Source organism: Mastomys coucha, unplaced genomic scaffold (assembly GCF_008632895.1).
Source record: "Mastomys coucha isolate ucsf_1 unplaced genomic scaffold, UCSF_Mcou_1 pScaffold18, whole genome shotgun sequence".
Lineage (NCBI taxonomy): Eukaryota > Metazoa > Chordata > Mammalia > Rodentia > Muridae > Mastomys > Mastomys coucha.
This window is the reverse complement of record NW_022196900.1, coordinates 75480119-75496985: the sequence shown is the minus strand read 5'-3', so window position 1 is coordinate 75496985 and position 16867 is coordinate 75480119. Positions and strand designations below refer to the sequence as shown.

Below are 16867 nucleotides of genomic sequence, written 5' to 3'. Positions count from 1 at the left end.
GAGTCAGGAGGATTGCTATGAGTACACGGACAGGCTGGGCTACACACTACATCTCAAGACTCTGCCTCATAAAGGGGAGCACTTGGAGAGTACTGTCTGCTCTTCCAGAGGACCCAGGTTCAATTCTCAACAACCACATGGCAGCTCACAACCATCTGTAACTGCAGTCCCAGGGGCCCAACACCACCTTCTGGCCTCTGTGGGTACCAGGCATGCATATGGTGCACAGAGATACATGCAGGCAGACAGTCACATCAATTATCCAAACCTCAAAATAAATATAAATAAAATACTAGTGAGCCACCATCTCTTTGCTGTCAGACTGGCAAACCTGAAGTTTAACAATGTCCTCTGTCACTACTGCAGTTGGAGGAATGGAACTTTGCATATTGCTAGCAGGTGTCACAAAATGCTACAGTCCCATGGAGAAGAGTTTGGCAGTATGGAGCAACAGTAGACAGACACAATTTTCTTTTGATTCATCACACACACACTCCTGGGATCTCTTTGTTGGCAAACAGAAAAGATAGATGGGGCCGGGCCAGGTGTGCTGGCAAACACCCACAATCTCAACACCTGAGAGTCTGAAGCAGGAGGGTCACAGGTTCGAGGGTAACCTGGACGATGTCTCCAAAAGACAAGAAGCTTTTGATAGCCATTGTGGTTGGAATCTGTTTTATAAAAAACAAGAAATGGGAGCTGGAGAGATAAATGGCTTAAGAATTAAGAGCATGGGCTGGAGAGATGGCTCAGAGGTTAAGAGCACTGACTGCTCTTCTGAAGGTCCTGAGTTCAAATCCCAGCAACCACATGATTGCTCACAACCACCCGTAATGAGATCTGACGCCCTCTTCTGGTGTGTCTGAAGACAGCTACAGTGTACTTACCTATAATAATAAATAGATCTTAAAAAAAAAATAATTAAGAGCACTTTCAGAGGATCCGGGTCCAATTCCCAGCACCCACATGGCAGCTCACAACTGTCTGTAACTCTTGTTCCAAGGAAGGTCTCTGATGTCCTCACACAGACATACACGCGGGCAAAGCATACACATAAAATAAAACTGAATATATCTTTAAAATAGATAAAGAACCAGAAGCAAAGGGGCTGACTGCATTACACACGGTACATAGCTGTCAAGGAGTGTTATCCAGCCTATGATGATACCAGAATATGTTGGGTTTTATTGGTTCTTTTTTTTTTAATCTTATTTATATGAGTACACTGTCATGTCTTCAGGCACACCAGAAGAGGGTATTGAATTCCATTACAGATGGGTGTGAGCCACCATGGGTTGCTGGGAATTGAACTCAGGACTTCTGGAAGAGCAGTCAGCACTCTTAACCGCTGAGCCACCTCTCCAGCCCCCAATATATTGTTTTTTAATCCATAGCCCAAATGTGTGTTATGTGTTACCTTTGGGAATGGAACTGCTTACATTTGCAATTCCAGCTGAGGTGGTAGCTTCCATGTTTGGAGGAGGAAGAAGAGAAGGGGAAGAGGATGGAGAAAAGAGGAGGAAGAGAAGAAGATGGAGATGAAGAAGAAAGAGGAGGGAGAGGAAGGAAGAAGAGGAAGAGGAAGAAGAAGATGACCACGATGTGAGAGTAGAAGTAGGCCATGGGCACCGGCGAAAGCCAGGCTTCTCTGAATGTTGTTTTATGAATTTAATTTGGGAACTATATAAAGCTTTATGATATCAAAAGACAAAATTCAACTCAAATAGGAGGAAAGCAGTCCCTATAAAGCAAAATGAGACAAAACCCAACTCGGTTACTCACAAGTTCAAACAGCAAAGCAACGCCTTTTTCTGCACTCGCCATGCTGTATAGGATACCTAAGGCAAAAGAGAAATGTGAAGAAGCTTAAATTGGTTTTAGTAAAGATAGAGTGAGTAGAGAAGAAGAAATGCCTCGGTGGATAAAGATGCTTGTGGCCAAGTCTGAAGACCTGAGTTCAATCCCCAGGACCCATATGGTGGAAGGAGGGAGTCAATGGAGTGAGTTGTCCTCTGACACATACACAGTAACTAACTGAATGGTGTGTGTGTGTGTGTGTGTGTGTGTGTGTGTGTGTGTGTGTGTGTGTGTGTAAAGTTTTAGGCATGGTGGTATACTGTCATCACTCAGGAGGCAGAGCCACATGGATCTTTGAACATTTAGCCTGGTCCGCATAGTAAGTTCCAATTCAGTCTGGGCTACATAGTGAGATTCTGTCTCAAGAAAATTAAATACATTAAATAAAATAAGAAAAACACTGTATAAAATCAAATGAGGTCCGTAAACATGAATTTTACATTATGTGAATTGTGTCTAAGTAAAATTGTTGAAAAGGAAGGCAAGCACATCTCTTGAAGCCTACATTTGAATTGAGAATATCACTACAAATGTTTGGGTTTTTTTTTGGGTTTTTTTTTGTCCTTCAAAAAGCTCTTTCTTAGTTTGTTGCATAAAGGCCTAGGGAAAGTGACCAATCTGTAGGCATGAGGACACCCTGGCACTACGATCTCTCGGAATCATTTCTAGCACCTTGATTTCTAGCAGATGAGTCCAGGTGGGTTAAGAGGACTGGCCAAACGTGGAACCTCCTTTCACATGGAAAGCCAGGCCTTTATCAGAGATTGCTAGGTGCACTTCAGGACCCAGGGAAAGGTGTACCCAATAATTCAGAAGCCAAACTGAAAATGTCCTAGTGGCCAAAGACGGCTTGTCCAAACATCAAAGAGTATTAATTACAGTGAGTTGGTATTTATCAAGTATAATAAAATGTATAAAGAGGGAAATAATCTCATTAACCAGATCTGAAAGTCACTAAGTGATGATCTTATCACCCTGATAATTGGTAAATGGAGGTAAAATCAGGCATTTTCCTCGTCTTTCCTGTATGCCCAGTTCGTGAGGATGAGCTGGTGAATTGATTAAAGGAGATAGAAGGTAATGGAAGCTTCTACATCCCAGCATTGGCAGGTCTGGGCACTGACCCTGATGACTGTGCCATGGCACTGTGTGCAAGCTCAGCACCACAGGGGAGCATCTATGTCCCAGACATCTCTTCCTAGAGCACAGGACCTGAATCTGATCAAGCCTCCAGCTCTAGCCCCAGTCTACAGCCAAGCACACCTTGTACTTGATGGGTTTTTGGGGGCTGGGGCAGGCTCAAGGTTTTGTAGGTAGTTGAGATGGGAGGTGGTTGAAACTGGGAGGAGTTATGGGAGAAGTGAATATGTACAGAATTCTCAAAAGAACTAATTAAAAAATAAGGGGGTGGGATGGGCCAGTGAGATTGCTCAGTGGATAAAGGCACCTACCACCATGAAGACTTGAGTTCTGTCCCTGGGACCCGCATGGAGGAAGGAGAGAACCAAATCCTACAAGTCATTCTATGACCTCCACACACATGCTCACATACAATAAGTAGTTGTATAAAAAGAAAAAAATATTAAGAAAAGAAAACTTAGGACTGAGGTTGTGTCTTGTTGGCAGGCCTGGTTGTTTGGTTTAGGAGTAGATACACTACAGGGGGTGAAGAGCACTGTTTGTAAAGGGGTGCACCCACCAGCAACAAAAAACACTAGAGGAGGCTGGCTCATTTGGAGGGACATAAAAAGAGGCTACAGAGTGAACATTTAAAACATGAAGACCCAATAAACGGATGGGTCGGAGAGGCGAGTGTTTGGAAGCATTGTAAAAGTAGGAAACATACAGGCTACACACTCTAAACGGACGGTTTTTATGAGGCCTTATCTGGCCCACTTAGTGCATTTTTCCAGTCTGTCCTGTGAACTTGTTTTTGACTCTTACTAATTTGGCAACTCTTGCTTCTCTTCATCACATTTTCATTTGCTCCTTTTTCTTTTCACTTTTGGGGACTGAAATGGGTCACATTATCAACAGCTTCCAGGTTTCATTGTCGGATCCAGTCTCTGTGAATTAGGAGAAACCCAGTCTACAACACCGCCTACAAAACCTTATTTGCAAGGGAGCATTGGTTTTGACGTGTGCCGAAAGGGGTGACTCTGTCTGTGGTGTAGGATTGTGGTGTGTGAGCACTTACCTGCTCACTCTCCCAAGTTAGCACATATTGCAGGTCACACACAAAAAAAGCTATTTTAAAACTGGGGTATTTTAGGGGCTGGCGAGATGGCTCAGCGGGTAAGAGCGCTGACTGCTCTTCTGAAGGTCCTGAGTTCGGATCCCAGCAATCACATGGTGGCTCACAAACACCCGTAAGGAGATCTGACGCCCTCTTCTGGTGCATCTGAAGACAGTTACAGTGTATTATGCCGGAGCCAGCGGGCTCGGAGCGAGTGGGCCATCCTGAGTTCAATTCCCAGCAGCCACATGATGGCTCTTGGTCATCTGTACAGCTGCAGTGTACTCATACACATAAAATAAGTAAATAAATCTTAAAAAACAAAAATAAAAACAAAAAAACCTGGGGTATTTTAGAGGCTGAGGAGATGGTCAGTTGGTGCCGCGCTTCTGTAAGCCCGAGGCCCTGACTTTGTACCCCCAGCACACACGTAGAAAGCAGAGACAGCATGCCTGTCACCCCACGGTGGCGCCTGCATCTAAGAACCAGGAAGGCAGACAGGTGGACCCCTAGGGCATACAAGCCAATATAGCTCCAAGTTCCTAGAGAGATTTTGTCTCAAAACAATAAGGTGGAGAATAATGGAGGAAGACACCCAACATTAGCTTCTGGCCTCCACACTTGTACATGTGTGCATGCATACACACCGGGTGGGGGGGGCGGTGCATTTCTTCATCATTGGACCTACATCATCCATAGGCAAAATGAAAGGCAAAAGTAGACCACACAAGAAGAAAATTTGTTTTTAAAAAACTAAATTAAGGTGTTGCTAGGTGTGGTGGTGCACGCCTTTAATCCCAGTGCTTGCGAGGCAGAAGATCTCTGTGAGATCAAGACCAGTCAGGGCTACACAATGGGAACTTGCCTCAAAAAGAAATGTATTATTTTTATTTATATGTGCCCATGTGACATGTGGGGGTGCCTGTGAAGTCCAGAAGAGGGCATGGGATACCCTGGAGTTGGAATTACAGGTGGTTGTGAGCCTCCTGGCACGGGTACAGGGAACTTAATTTGGGTCTTCGTGAAAAGCAGCAAGTTCTCTTAACCACTAAGCCATCTCTCTTCATCCCCCAGCATACAGTGTTCTTAAAAGTAGGAATTATAATAAATTTCTAATAACCTAGGGACAAAAAAGGGAGAGAATACAGGGAGATCACTAGGCCAGATCTGAGATTTTATTAGCATATAACATCCCTACAGACTTCGAAAGAGATGAAATCCTGTCCAAGCTTGACTCTGGAACCTTACAAAACTGTAAGATCTTTCCTGAAATGCTGAGATGGGCGGGGGCAGGAGACACAGCTCAAGATGCTTACGCATCCAGGGAGCTTGTTCCTGTAACTGCTGCCTGTAGCCCTTGACCATGATTCTTGCCTCCAGTAAGGCCTCATCATGCTGCTAATTTATTTGGATTTTATATGTGAGAAGTGGAACACAAAGGAAAGGGTGCTGCCTCCACTCCTGGAGAGGGTTAGACACAGACTATCGTGGCTGTATGTGTGGCCATCTTCATAGCAAGTGATGGGGGAGGGAGCAGGACCTTTCTCCCATCCCTCTCAAGTTCATGTCAGTCTCCAGTGCTATTGTAGGCCTCTAAGTGATCGTTCGCTTATGCTTCTGGGATGGTGGGATAGTGGACTTAGTGACAATGGAGGTGAGAAATGGATGCTTACAGTTACAGTATGTGAGCAGAGAATGTTATAGTGTCTGAGTGAGGGTGGGGCGCGGGGAATGGGATGCAGGGGGCGTAGGAGGTGCTTTCCTGCAGCCTCCTGCTAAGCAGTGAGCTAGCTGGAGTTGAGACAGAAGCAAAGGTGCGTAGTTCCTAAGACCTAGGCCTCCACTCTTGATCAGCAGTGCCCACGGTGAGATTCCCAGCAGTCTCTGTGCTGGCCACCTCCCAGGCTGCCAACCAGTAAGAGGTCCCAAACCGCCGGGCAGTGGTGGCACACGCCTTTAATCCCAGCACTTGGGAGGCAGAGGCAGGCGGATTTCTGAGTTCGAGACCAGCCTGGTCTACAGAGTGAATTCCAGGACAGCCAGGGCTATACAGAGAAACCCTGTCTTGATAAAAAAAAAAAAAAAAAAAAAAAAAAAAAAAAAAAAAAAGTCCCAAACCACGGCTCCACATGAAGTATCTTTCAGGCATCTCCAAAGAGCTTGACACCTCCTATGTCACTGTCAGGTGTCTCTCATTCCCTACCCTACCCCTTACATTCTTGTGACCTGTACAACCATGCCCAAGCCTCAAACCTGCCCTGCCTAAGAAGAGGAATATTCTGCCATTCCTTCTCTCAATTTAGCATCCCTCCCTCCCTCCCTTCCTCCCTCCCTCCCTAACTCTTCCCCTCCCTCCCCCCTCCACATTTCGTACTCCTCTCTCCTACCCCTTATCCTTTCCTTTCCATCTTTCTTATAGACCCAAGTGAATCTTCTTAAATTCTGTGATCCACTTCTCCAACCTCCATAGGAACTTAGGGTATACCAGCAAGTATACCCCAGTTCTGGTTAGTCTGACCTTTCCTCTCAGCCCTGCACCCCAATCACAGGGCTCTGCTTTTTCTTGCTCTATTCTAACAAAATTCTCCCTTACTTTTCCCATTTTGCTGTGTCATCGTGAATTTGCCTTCCTCCTCATCCTGGGTGGTCTGACTCCCAGAATCCTCTCCAGCATTCTGTCTCCCCATACTGGCTGGATCTTTGGATACTTTAGTGCTCTGCTGGCTTGGTCTTATCCCCATGTTCCCCGATTGGAGGAACATAGCAGGCAGCAGTGAGGAGAGATGGGCGCTCAGATAACCTTCCAGAGAGCTCCTGGCTCTCCAGCATTAATCTGTGCAGAGCAGATCCTGTCCCTCCACTCCCACAGCCAAATAAAGACTAACCAGGTCTGCTCTCTCAGACTCAAGCTCCACTCAATAAAATCAGCAGCTACCCAGTTAACAGGCTGTTGGGGGCTGGGGAGAGGTCGGACTGGAATGTGGCTTCACAGACCCATGGCCAACCGGCTCTGTAGCCTATTGCTGTGTTTCAGGTTCTCCAAGCCGGCGCCTATGTTCCTGGATGACTCCTTTCGCAAATGGGCTAGGATCCGGGAGTTTGTGCCACCTTTTGGGATCAAAGGTCAAGGTATGTTGGGAACCCTTTACTAAACATCAAACACTCCATTTCTCCATGCTATCTCCCTATACTTCAACACAGGACTTTAGCTATAGAAGTTCTGCACTGGGGTCTGGTGAGATGGCTCGATGGGTAAGGGTGTTTGCTGCTAAGTCTGATGACCTAACTCCAATATCTAGAATCCACAGAGTGGAAACAAGAAACAACCATAATAAATTGTCCTCTGACTCCATGGTACACATGTGTAAGCGGGTGTGCACATGTGCACACACACAAATGTGTGTTTATGGAGGAGAGGAAGGAGGGGAGGCAGGAAGATATTATAGTGCATACCTTTAATCACAGAAGCAGAGGCAGGCAGATCTCTGAATTTGGGGCCAGCCTGGTCTACATAGCAAGTTCCAGGCCAAACAGAGTTACATGATGAGACCCTGTCTCAAAAACAAGAAAACAAAAACAAAACAGTTCCTTACTGGAGATTGTTCTGTCCCATCCCTGTCCTGCACTTCCTAGAGCTAGGTCTACCACAGTAACATGTGCATGCAATTGCTTTGTTCAGAGTTCTAGTCTAGTCAAGGAAAAGGTACTCCGAGTATTGACTAGACCCCAGTGCCATGAGATCACAGAAGAGATGCACTAGAGACATTGTCATAGTCCTGTGGCTACATGGAAATGACAGACAGACAGACAGCAACATAACACACACTAGGCTCCTGTATTCCCCACTCAGTGTCTCTCATCCTGACTTACTTAGCCTTCTGTCTAATTATCTTTTTCTGTCCCAAAGCTAACCTTTCTCTCTCTATCCAGCTTCCCCCCACCCCGGCCCCTTTCACCGTAGGGACCCCTTCCACACAGCCCTGCTTCCTTGTCAAGTTCTTGGTTGTTTCCTGGCTTGGTGGAAGGGTCAGATAGGGTGTCAGATCCCCATATACATTTTTGACTAGTGACCTTGCATGGGTTTCTTAACCTGTCTGAGCTTGGGTTTCTCTGTCGGCTAGAAATTGTGCCATTGTTTAAAGCTATCATCAGATTAGGAAAAGAGATAACACTTGCCCAGGAGACTTAGCCCTGTATTCCACTAGCCTAGCCCTCTCTGGAAAAAAGACAAGCCAGCAAAAATGCCACCAGACTGGGGCCCTGAGCCCAAGCTCCAAAAGGTGCGTCCAGTCGGTTAGTTTAAGCCCTAAAAAAGGCTCGTATCCGGCACAGTCCTTCCTCCTTCATCCTTACTCAGGACTGACTATATAGCTCCAAAGGTCAAGGAAAGCCATTAGGGTCCCCAGCCAGCAAGAAGAGAGCAGATCCCCACAGGTACCCTTTCCTGTCATAGAAAGCAAAGCCCCATCTGTGTCCTTGTCTATGGTCAATAGTGATGAGTTCTTCTTCAGGTGAATTTGGTGGTGAGGAAAGAAGAGAATGAGAGGTCTTCCCCCACTTTAAAGTGACTCTAGAGGCACTTAGTTAGAGCCTTATCGAAGGTTTGTTCCTCGATCCACTCTCAGCCAGCTGTGGGGAGCCTACCCAAGCCCCATCCCCCTTAGTTCTCACATGCAGCTTCAGCAGTGTCTCCTTGCTTGCCATTTCAAGGCAACTGTTAAGGGCTTCTGTGGAAAGTAGACAATGCATCCACTCATTCATGTGACCTCTTGCTGTACCTGAAATTTTGTGCGTGTGTGTGTGTGTGTGTGTGTGTGTGTGTGTGTGCGCACACGCGCGCGTGCTCACAAGTGTTTGTTTGTTCTTGAGACACACTCTCACCTTGGAGCTCTAGCTGGCCAAGAACTTACAGAAATCCCCCTGCCTCAGCTTCCTGCATGCTAGGATAAAAAGCATTGAATGCCACAATACCCAGTTTACCCTCAAAAAGAGTTGTGTGAGAGGCTTAGGTGTGGCTTGGCAGTAGAGTGCTAACCTACAGATACAAAAGCTGTCTAGGCTCAATCCCCAGCACAACACAGCCAAATAAAACAAAAAATGGTGTGTTCTTCTTTTGAAGGCCTGCTCTCTCCATGAAATGTCTCAGATATAGAAACATGAAAGATAATATATATTATATATAATTTATAATATAGTAAAGGGCTGATGATAAAGGGCTCAATTGGTAGAGTGTTGGCCTGGCATGCATAAAGTCTGGGGTTCATCCTCAGGACCTCATATAACCAGGGGTACTAGCACTTGGGAGATGAAGGCAAAAGGATCAGAAACTCAAGGCTGCCTACAGCTACAAATCAAGGTTGAGGCTGGATGTACGTAACCAGAATCTAATAAAGTGAGTGAAGTAACATAATGGACACCATGCACTGCTTTCCTAGTTTATAAAATAAAGAGGAAAAGGGCTGGAGAGTTGGCTCAGTAGTTAAGAACACTGGCCGCTCTTCCAGAGGATCCGGGTTCAATCCCAGCACCCACAGAGTGGCTCATAGCCTCTGTAACTCCAGTCCTAGGGGATCCTATGCCCACTTCCATGGGCACCAGACACACAGAGGGCATGCAGACGTGTAAGGACAAACAACCTGGTTGCTCTGCCACCCACTGCCCTCCCAGCACCATTGCCCTTGTTGATGTTCAGTGACTGCCTTGGTTTTTATTTTAGGTAGATATTTACATATCCATTAAACATGAATGAATTCTTTTTATGGGGCATGGTAATGAATACTTTAATCCCAGTACTCCAGAGACAGGGGCAGGCAGATCTTGAGTTTCAGACCAGCCAGGGCTTTAGACCCTGTCTCAAAATGTGTGTGTGTGTGTGTGTGTGTGTGTGTGTGTGTGTGTGTGTTGATTGTATTGTGTTTTTAAACTTTACATGTATCATTTTATGCATGTATGTATATATACATGATTTCAGTTGACATTTTGCATGTACAATTTGGCTTTGCCTGAATTGGTACTCACAGCTGCGCATCACTGGTGGGTTTTATTGAATTGGTACGCACAGCTGCATATCACTGGTGGGTTTTATTGTTTCTGTAGTCCCTGTATTCCTGCCATATAGCAGTTCATGTTCCACACGTAATTTTCCTCTGGTGTACAATTCTGCTGCTTCTGGCATTTTGCAATGGCAAGCAGTTCTTAGGTAAAGATTCTTGTGCGTGCCTCTTTGTGTGAACTTGTCAGCGCTGTGCCCATGGAGGTCAGCCGCAGGGTTCTGTCTACATGCACCATATTCTTATTTTATTACTAAGACGCTTTCTGTCATGGTGGTACCAAGCTGCTTGTCTATAGAGCAGTGGTTCTAATGCTGCGTCCCCTCAATACAGTTTTTCGTGCTATGCTGGCCCCCAGCCATGAAGTTATTTTGTTGCTACTTCATAACTGTCATGTTATTACTGCTGTGAATTCTAATGTAAGGATCTGATATGCCACCCCCACAGGGGTTATGACCCACAGAAGAACTGCTGCTATAGATCTTTGTACGAGTTACATCTTCCCAACAACTCAGGAGCGTAAGGGTCGCCATCCTTGTCTTAGAGACAAGGAGGTAAGAGCTGCACAGAAGGGAGCCATTTGCAGCAGGTCAGAGTCATGTATAACAGAGCTGGAATCTGATGGAGCCAGCAGCTTCCTCGGATTAGAGTGTTCTTGCTGCACCACAGATAAGGGGAGCTGTCATCCCAAGCTGAGAATATGAGACCTGAACAGCGGTTCAGGCTCTGAAAGAGCAGAGGCCCCAGGGTCTGAGAAGAGTGAGTGGAGCACAGGTGCGCAGGTACAGGCACCAGGGTATGACTGGCGAGGATAAGGAGGCAGCCTGGCAAAGAACGGGATCAGAGATGGGCAACCTGGAGTGGGGGAAGTGAGGAGGCCATATCACACCAAGCTAGATGGTCTACTAGGGTGGACCCTTCGGCCATCAACTGTCTGATTCATTCCCTGGGATCTGCTCCATGAGGCAGGGTGGTAAGACATCAATGCTCTATCTCTGATTAGATACTCGAATTCCAAGCATGGCCCTGGCCTAGTGACACATGTCCTATGGTCTGGCTATGGAGCCTCAGAAAACCAGATGAGTCTCCAAGGAAGGTGAAGGATGATGGGAAGAAGATACATGCTGAGGTTAGAGTCTGGTTCCGAGCACTGCTGAGCTTGACCACTTCCTCACCTTCATCTCTTGACCTTGTGTCTGCAGCTCCCTCTGCCCACTGCCACCCCGTTCTGTCCCCAAACCTGTAAGATCATTCCCAGTAAGATTACTAGTAAACATGCTGGGAGCTCAAGTGACCCACTAACAGTAACTTTCCTCCTTTGTCCACAGACAATCTGATCAAAGCCATCTTGTCAGTCACCAAAGAATACCGCCTGACCCCTGCCTTGGACAGGTGAGCCAACCCCCTTCCCCCTGGCTATCTGGCATGTACAGAGGTGCTGGATTAGACAGGTTCTCCACCATGCCTCCCATGCATACACAGTGCACACACTCTGTGGGTAGATGATATAAGTAGGACCGCTCTTCTGGATGTGTCCCCTTGCCAAGTAAAGCACTTTACAAGGCTTCTCCATCCTCAGACATCAGTGGTCTGGGCAAAGCACTGAAGGTGACAGGTATGGGGGGCAGAGGGGGCGAGGGCGGGGGTGGGTGTTGCTGACAGAGGCAGCTGTCAGTAAACAGAGCTTAAGTCTGAGGTAATGACAGCTCTGAAGGCAATAGACCCTGGAAAAAATAGACCCTGGGGAAAGCCACGGGTCAGGATGGAAGACGAGAAGCCCTATGAGCAAGACCATCAATGGCTACCGGAGCCTAAAGGCTTGAGTTGGAAATAAACCCAGTAAACCAGAGGGAGTGGCAAACACCTTTAGTCCCAGCTCTCAGAGGCAGGCAGATCTCTGAATTCAAGGCCAGCCTGGTCTACAAAGTGAGTTTAGGACAGCCAGGGCTACACAGAAAGGGAGTGAAGGGGGAGTCCGGTCTTGAGTCTTAGAGCACCACCCTGCCTTTGTTTCTCTGAGATCCTCAATCATCCCTCAATGTTCCCAACCCCCCTTTAAGGCTACCAAGCCTCTCCTGTGTTTTTCTTAGAAGTGTGAGACACTAGCTGTGTCAGCGTGTCTGTCCCAGGGTTCAGCTTCCTGAGGTATGGCTCTGGACTCCTTCCAGAACCACTGCATGGATCTTGCCAAAGTCACAGTAGAGTCCAGGGCAAAGAGAAAAGGGAAAGCAAGCTGGGGACCACCTTCACAGGCTCCACTCTCTCCCTCAGCCTCCACTGCCGTCGCTGCATCATTGTAGGCAATGGAGGGGTCCTCGCCAACAAGTCTCTGGGGTCACGAATTGACGACTATGACATTGTGATCAGGTGAGGTCCCTTAAACAACTCTTTAGGCACATGCCTGTTGTCACCCAGATCCAGAGGATCTGTGCACTGAGGTCTGTCTGGCCACCTATCCTTGGGTTGTTTTTTGTTTTTGTTTTTTTAATGATTTATTTATTTTATGTATATGGTACATTGTAACTGTCTTCAGACACACCACAAGAGGGCATCAGATCCCATTATAGATGGTTGTTAGCCACCATGTGGTTGCTAGGAATTGAACTCAGGACCTCTGGAAGAGAAGTCAGTGCTCTTAACCACTGAGCCATCTCTCCAGCCCCAGGTCAGCAGGTTTTAAAACAAACAAGGAGGTGGCCTAGATTCTCACTCTGCACCTGGGGTACTTGGGGTTCAGGGTGCCTCCCCAAACACAGGCCCAAGGCCAGCCTGACCGCACCGGCTCTTTGTAGACTGAACTCAGCACCTGTGAAGGGTTTTGAGAAGGACGTGGGCAGCAAGACCACCCTGCGTATCACCTACCCCGAGGGCGCCATGCAGCGACCTGAGCAATATGAACGAGACTCTCTCTTTGTCCTTGCTGGCTTCAAGTGGCAAGACTTCAAGTGGCTGAAGTACATCGTCTACAAGGAGAGAGTGGTAAGCTCCCTACTACAAGCCCCCCTTTACTGCCCCCAGCCCCACCCCCCAGCTTCCGAGGCAGTCCCTCCCACCAGAACCTACAAAGAACAACCAGAAAACTTCAATGATGCAAAGCTAAAAAGACAGCAAATCCAGCAAGGGGCAGAGGCCAGACAGTATCAGGGTCCCTAATAGTCACCTGCTCTCTGCTGCCTGCCTCCAGATAGCCAGGGCAGGTGCTTGTGTCTCAGATCCTGTGGAAGAAAAGCTCAGATCCCTATGGCCAACTCCCAGCTTCCACAGCCGCCTGCCCTGGTCTGTAGCTGCCTCCCTGGCCCCACTTCCCTTTCACAAGGCCATTCTGACTGCTCTTGCAGCCTTACCCCCTTCTCAGTGGGAAAAGCAAGCCTTCTGGGGTCATTCTGCAGGGACAGCAGACCTCAATTCAAGGGTGTCAGCTCCCAAACTCATGAATCCAGACCATTCTCTACCTCGTATTCTAACTGCTAGCCCATAGGTTAGTCTCCAGCCTGCCATTAAACCTGGTTCTCTTCTTTTGGTACAATCAGATTCTGTGCTGACTGCTCTAAGCTGGTCAAGATGTGGGCCCATGTGTTTAAGGAGTCTGTATGGTAGAGTAGGGTCAGAATGCCCATTAGTAGACCACCCACTGGGCCTGCCCCCCCCACCTCTGTTTCCCAGTTCTGGTCCTGCGGGGACACCTGCCAACTTGTTTGAGTCTGTCTCCCACCCCCCACCCTCATCTCCTCCCCTCCAGCTGTCATCAGCCACCTGGGAGAGGGGTTTGCAGAGCTGCAGCCATTAATTTCCCAGTGCCCAGGCCTCTTCCTAGAGACTGACGACAGATTGCCCTCTCTGCCTTCTGTAAGAAACTAGTTGTTCTTTTAGATTTAGAAGTCAGGGGTGAGAACAGCTTAGCCTGCCTGTGTGGGTCTCAGTACAATTTGGTTTGACTCCTCAGCCCTTTCCAAGCAAGGTCAAGTGCAGACGGCATCAAGTAGGTAGCAAGCAAGAGAGAAGACAGAAGTCAGGCCCAAGAAGCTCAGGTAGGTTGGAAAGGGAGCCCATTCAGAACCAGACTGAGTGAGGCCACTACCTGTGTTGGGTGAAGCCCAGATCTCTAAAGGGAAGAAAAGGATGAAGAAGCCCCCAGCCTCAAGCAGGCCTCTTGTCTATGAAACTAGGGAGGGAGTAGAGCTGGGGAAAGCACCATCTCCTTTCAGAATCCCTACAAGCCTTTCTATTTGCCTTAAGGTAACAGGCAGGTACTTCAGAGGGAAGCATGGGAGTGAGCCTGATCTGCCTCAGAAACCCTTCTCACATATGCTTCTGCTCATCTGCCATAGATACCTAGCAAAGCCCCAAGGCTTTCTCAGGGCAGGAGAGCTAGAGGGTAGGGACCTGATCCCAGTCACCATTGATGGTCTGGAGGTGTCTTGAACACCAGTTCCTGTTTCCTGAGGGGCAGTCTAAGAAAATTGGGGGGCATCCCAGATTCCTTGGGGACAGCAGGCCAGAGACATATAGCAGCCAGTTGTGTATGGTCACCTCCATCTCCAAGAACACCAAGGTCAGTGGAGTCAAAGCCTTTCCTGTCTATCCAGACAGGAAGAGAGTCAACTGAAGTGGAGGGTGAGGAGGAAGCAGAGAGCAGGCCCCTGCTGCTCCCAAAAGGCAGAGGCGCTTGCTACCTGACCTTGGCGGCCTGGTGGGTCAAGAGCTCGACACAGTAGATGTAGCAGTGTGAAGCAGGCTCAGGCCCTTGCTTAGCCCTGGCCTGGCCTGCCTGTGTCCGGGAGAACGCCTTCCCAAGTGTGGTGGGAGAGGGAAGATGGCAAGGAGTCCTCTGAAATCCTGTGGTCCTTCTGTGGCACTATAATCAAGAATGACTTTGGACTTCTGAATGGGCCTCCAAGTAATGCCAGTAATGTTCATTCCTTTCTCAGCATTCCCAGTGTCTTCTCGGTGTTCTGTTTGCTGTGAAGAAACACCATGACCATGACAACTCTTTTTGTTTGGTTGGTTTGGTTTTGGGGTTTTTGCTGTTATTGTTGTTGTTGTTTTGTTTTGTTTTGTTTTAAACATGATCTCTTTGAACCATCGTGGCTGTCCTGAAACTTACAGCAGACCAGGTCAGAGATCTGCCTGCCTCAGCCTCCCAAGTACTGGCATCAAAGGTGTATGCCACCACACCTGACTAACCATAGCAACTCTGATAAAGGACAGCATTTACTTAGAGCTTGCTTACAGTTTCGAAGATTTAGTCCATTATCTTCATGGCAGAGAGCACAGCAGCATGCAGGCAGATGTGGTGCTGGAGAAGCAGCTGAGAGTTTTACACACAGATCCACAGACAGCAGGAAGAGCGAGAACCACTGGGCCTGGCTCAAAGCCCACCCTCAATGACATACTTCCTCCAACAAGGCCACACCTCTTAATCCTTTCAAAAAGTACCACTCCCTGGTGACCAAGCATTCAAATCTATGAGCTTATAGAGGCTGTTTTTATTCAAACCACCACATCAGTTGAATCTGCAGAGGCCCGTTCTTGAGTGCCCTTCCCCAAGCCTGAGATTGGTGCTCCCTAGGACATCTCTAGTCTGCACATCACTTCCCTGGCCTCTGAGACCTATGTAGAGTAGATGTTAAGCCAGGCTGCCTTTCCCAGCCCTTCCTGTGGTTGGGGTTCAGCCACAGGCTTCGCCTGATCATGCAGTGATGTTTCTAGCTGCTTGGCCTCTGGCTGCTGGCAAGCTCTATGCCTGTCTAGGGTTTCACCTGCAGGCCATAGCTCAGCTGCCAGAGCCAGGGATGTCTGGGCAGGGCTGGAGCAGGTATGAGGCTCAGAGTCGCTCTGCTCTCTGCTGCTGTGTTGAAGATGCCCAATGGCTCTGCTCTTTCCTGTGTGTAACCAACTTGGTCCTCAATCACATTACACAGTGCCACAGATAGCTCCAAACGGGTCACCAAAAGACCTTTACTAAACTCCCTAGTCCCAGGATCCTTGATCAAGCCAGCAAGGATGTCTGATAGGGACTCCCAGTAGACTGTGCGTCCCAACAAAGCACTGATGGATACTGAATAGGGAAGTAAGGCTAAGAGGGAGGGCGGGGTCAGGGAGAAGGAGAAGCAGCCAGCGGTCAGGTCCCTGATGAGACCCACAGCTCAGGAAAAAAGCTCTTCTCAGAATCAGACCGCACCTCCCCTGTACAGTCACCCGCTTTCCAGGCATTGATGAGGTGCAAGCTCTGAGCCTGCCCCTAGGACTTCAAAGACAAATTCAGTTCTGTTCCAGACCAGAAGTCTCTCACCGTCTAAAGGGAGACACAGTCCCCAAACTAGAATTAGTGTGCAGTGTAGGATGTGCAGTGGTAAGGAGCACTCTGTGGAGCAAACAGGGAAGGCCGGGAGAGAGCCTCCTGAGAGACACTGTCTAACTGGGAGGAGAGGGGAGAGCTTGGAGACAGTCAAGGCATCATATACATGGAGAGCCCAAAGGGGCCGTGTTCCATTCTGGACACTCTAATACTGGACAGCACACACAGCCACTGGCATGTCAGAGCTTGAGCCGGGCGTCTCAGATGCTGTGGCCTGTCATCATACTGGCCCCAGTGAAGACTGGGTGGGGCAGGACCTGTGAGGGACAGAGCACCTCCTCTGGTCACTCAGGCCACCACCTTGTGTTTCTGCTGCTTCCCCTGCTGTGCCCCAGGATGCCTGCTGGTGGCCCAAGGCTGCAGAGC

General features: G+C 48.2%; 1 protein-coding gene across 4 annotated transcripts in view; it reads left to right on the top strand.

Annotated features, from left to right (window-relative positions):
- Window positions 1-16867, top strand: part of St3gal3 (ST3 beta-galactoside alpha-2,3-sialyltransferase 3) — a 209613-nt gene that overhangs the window by 171230 nt on the left and 21516 nt on the right. For all 4 annotated transcript variants that reach the window (XM_031378411.1, XM_031378409.1, XM_031378408.1 and 1 more), the window contains 4 exons: window positions 7128-7222; window positions 11472-11535; window positions 12415-12510; window positions 12936-13122. In XM_031378411.1, coding sequence (XP_031234271.1) covers window positions 7128-7222; window positions 11472-11535; window positions 12415-12510; window positions 12936-13122 — 442 coding nt within the window. The remainder of the gene's footprint in view (window positions 1-7127; window positions 7223-11471; window positions 11536-12414; window positions 12511-12935; window positions 13123-16867) is intronic.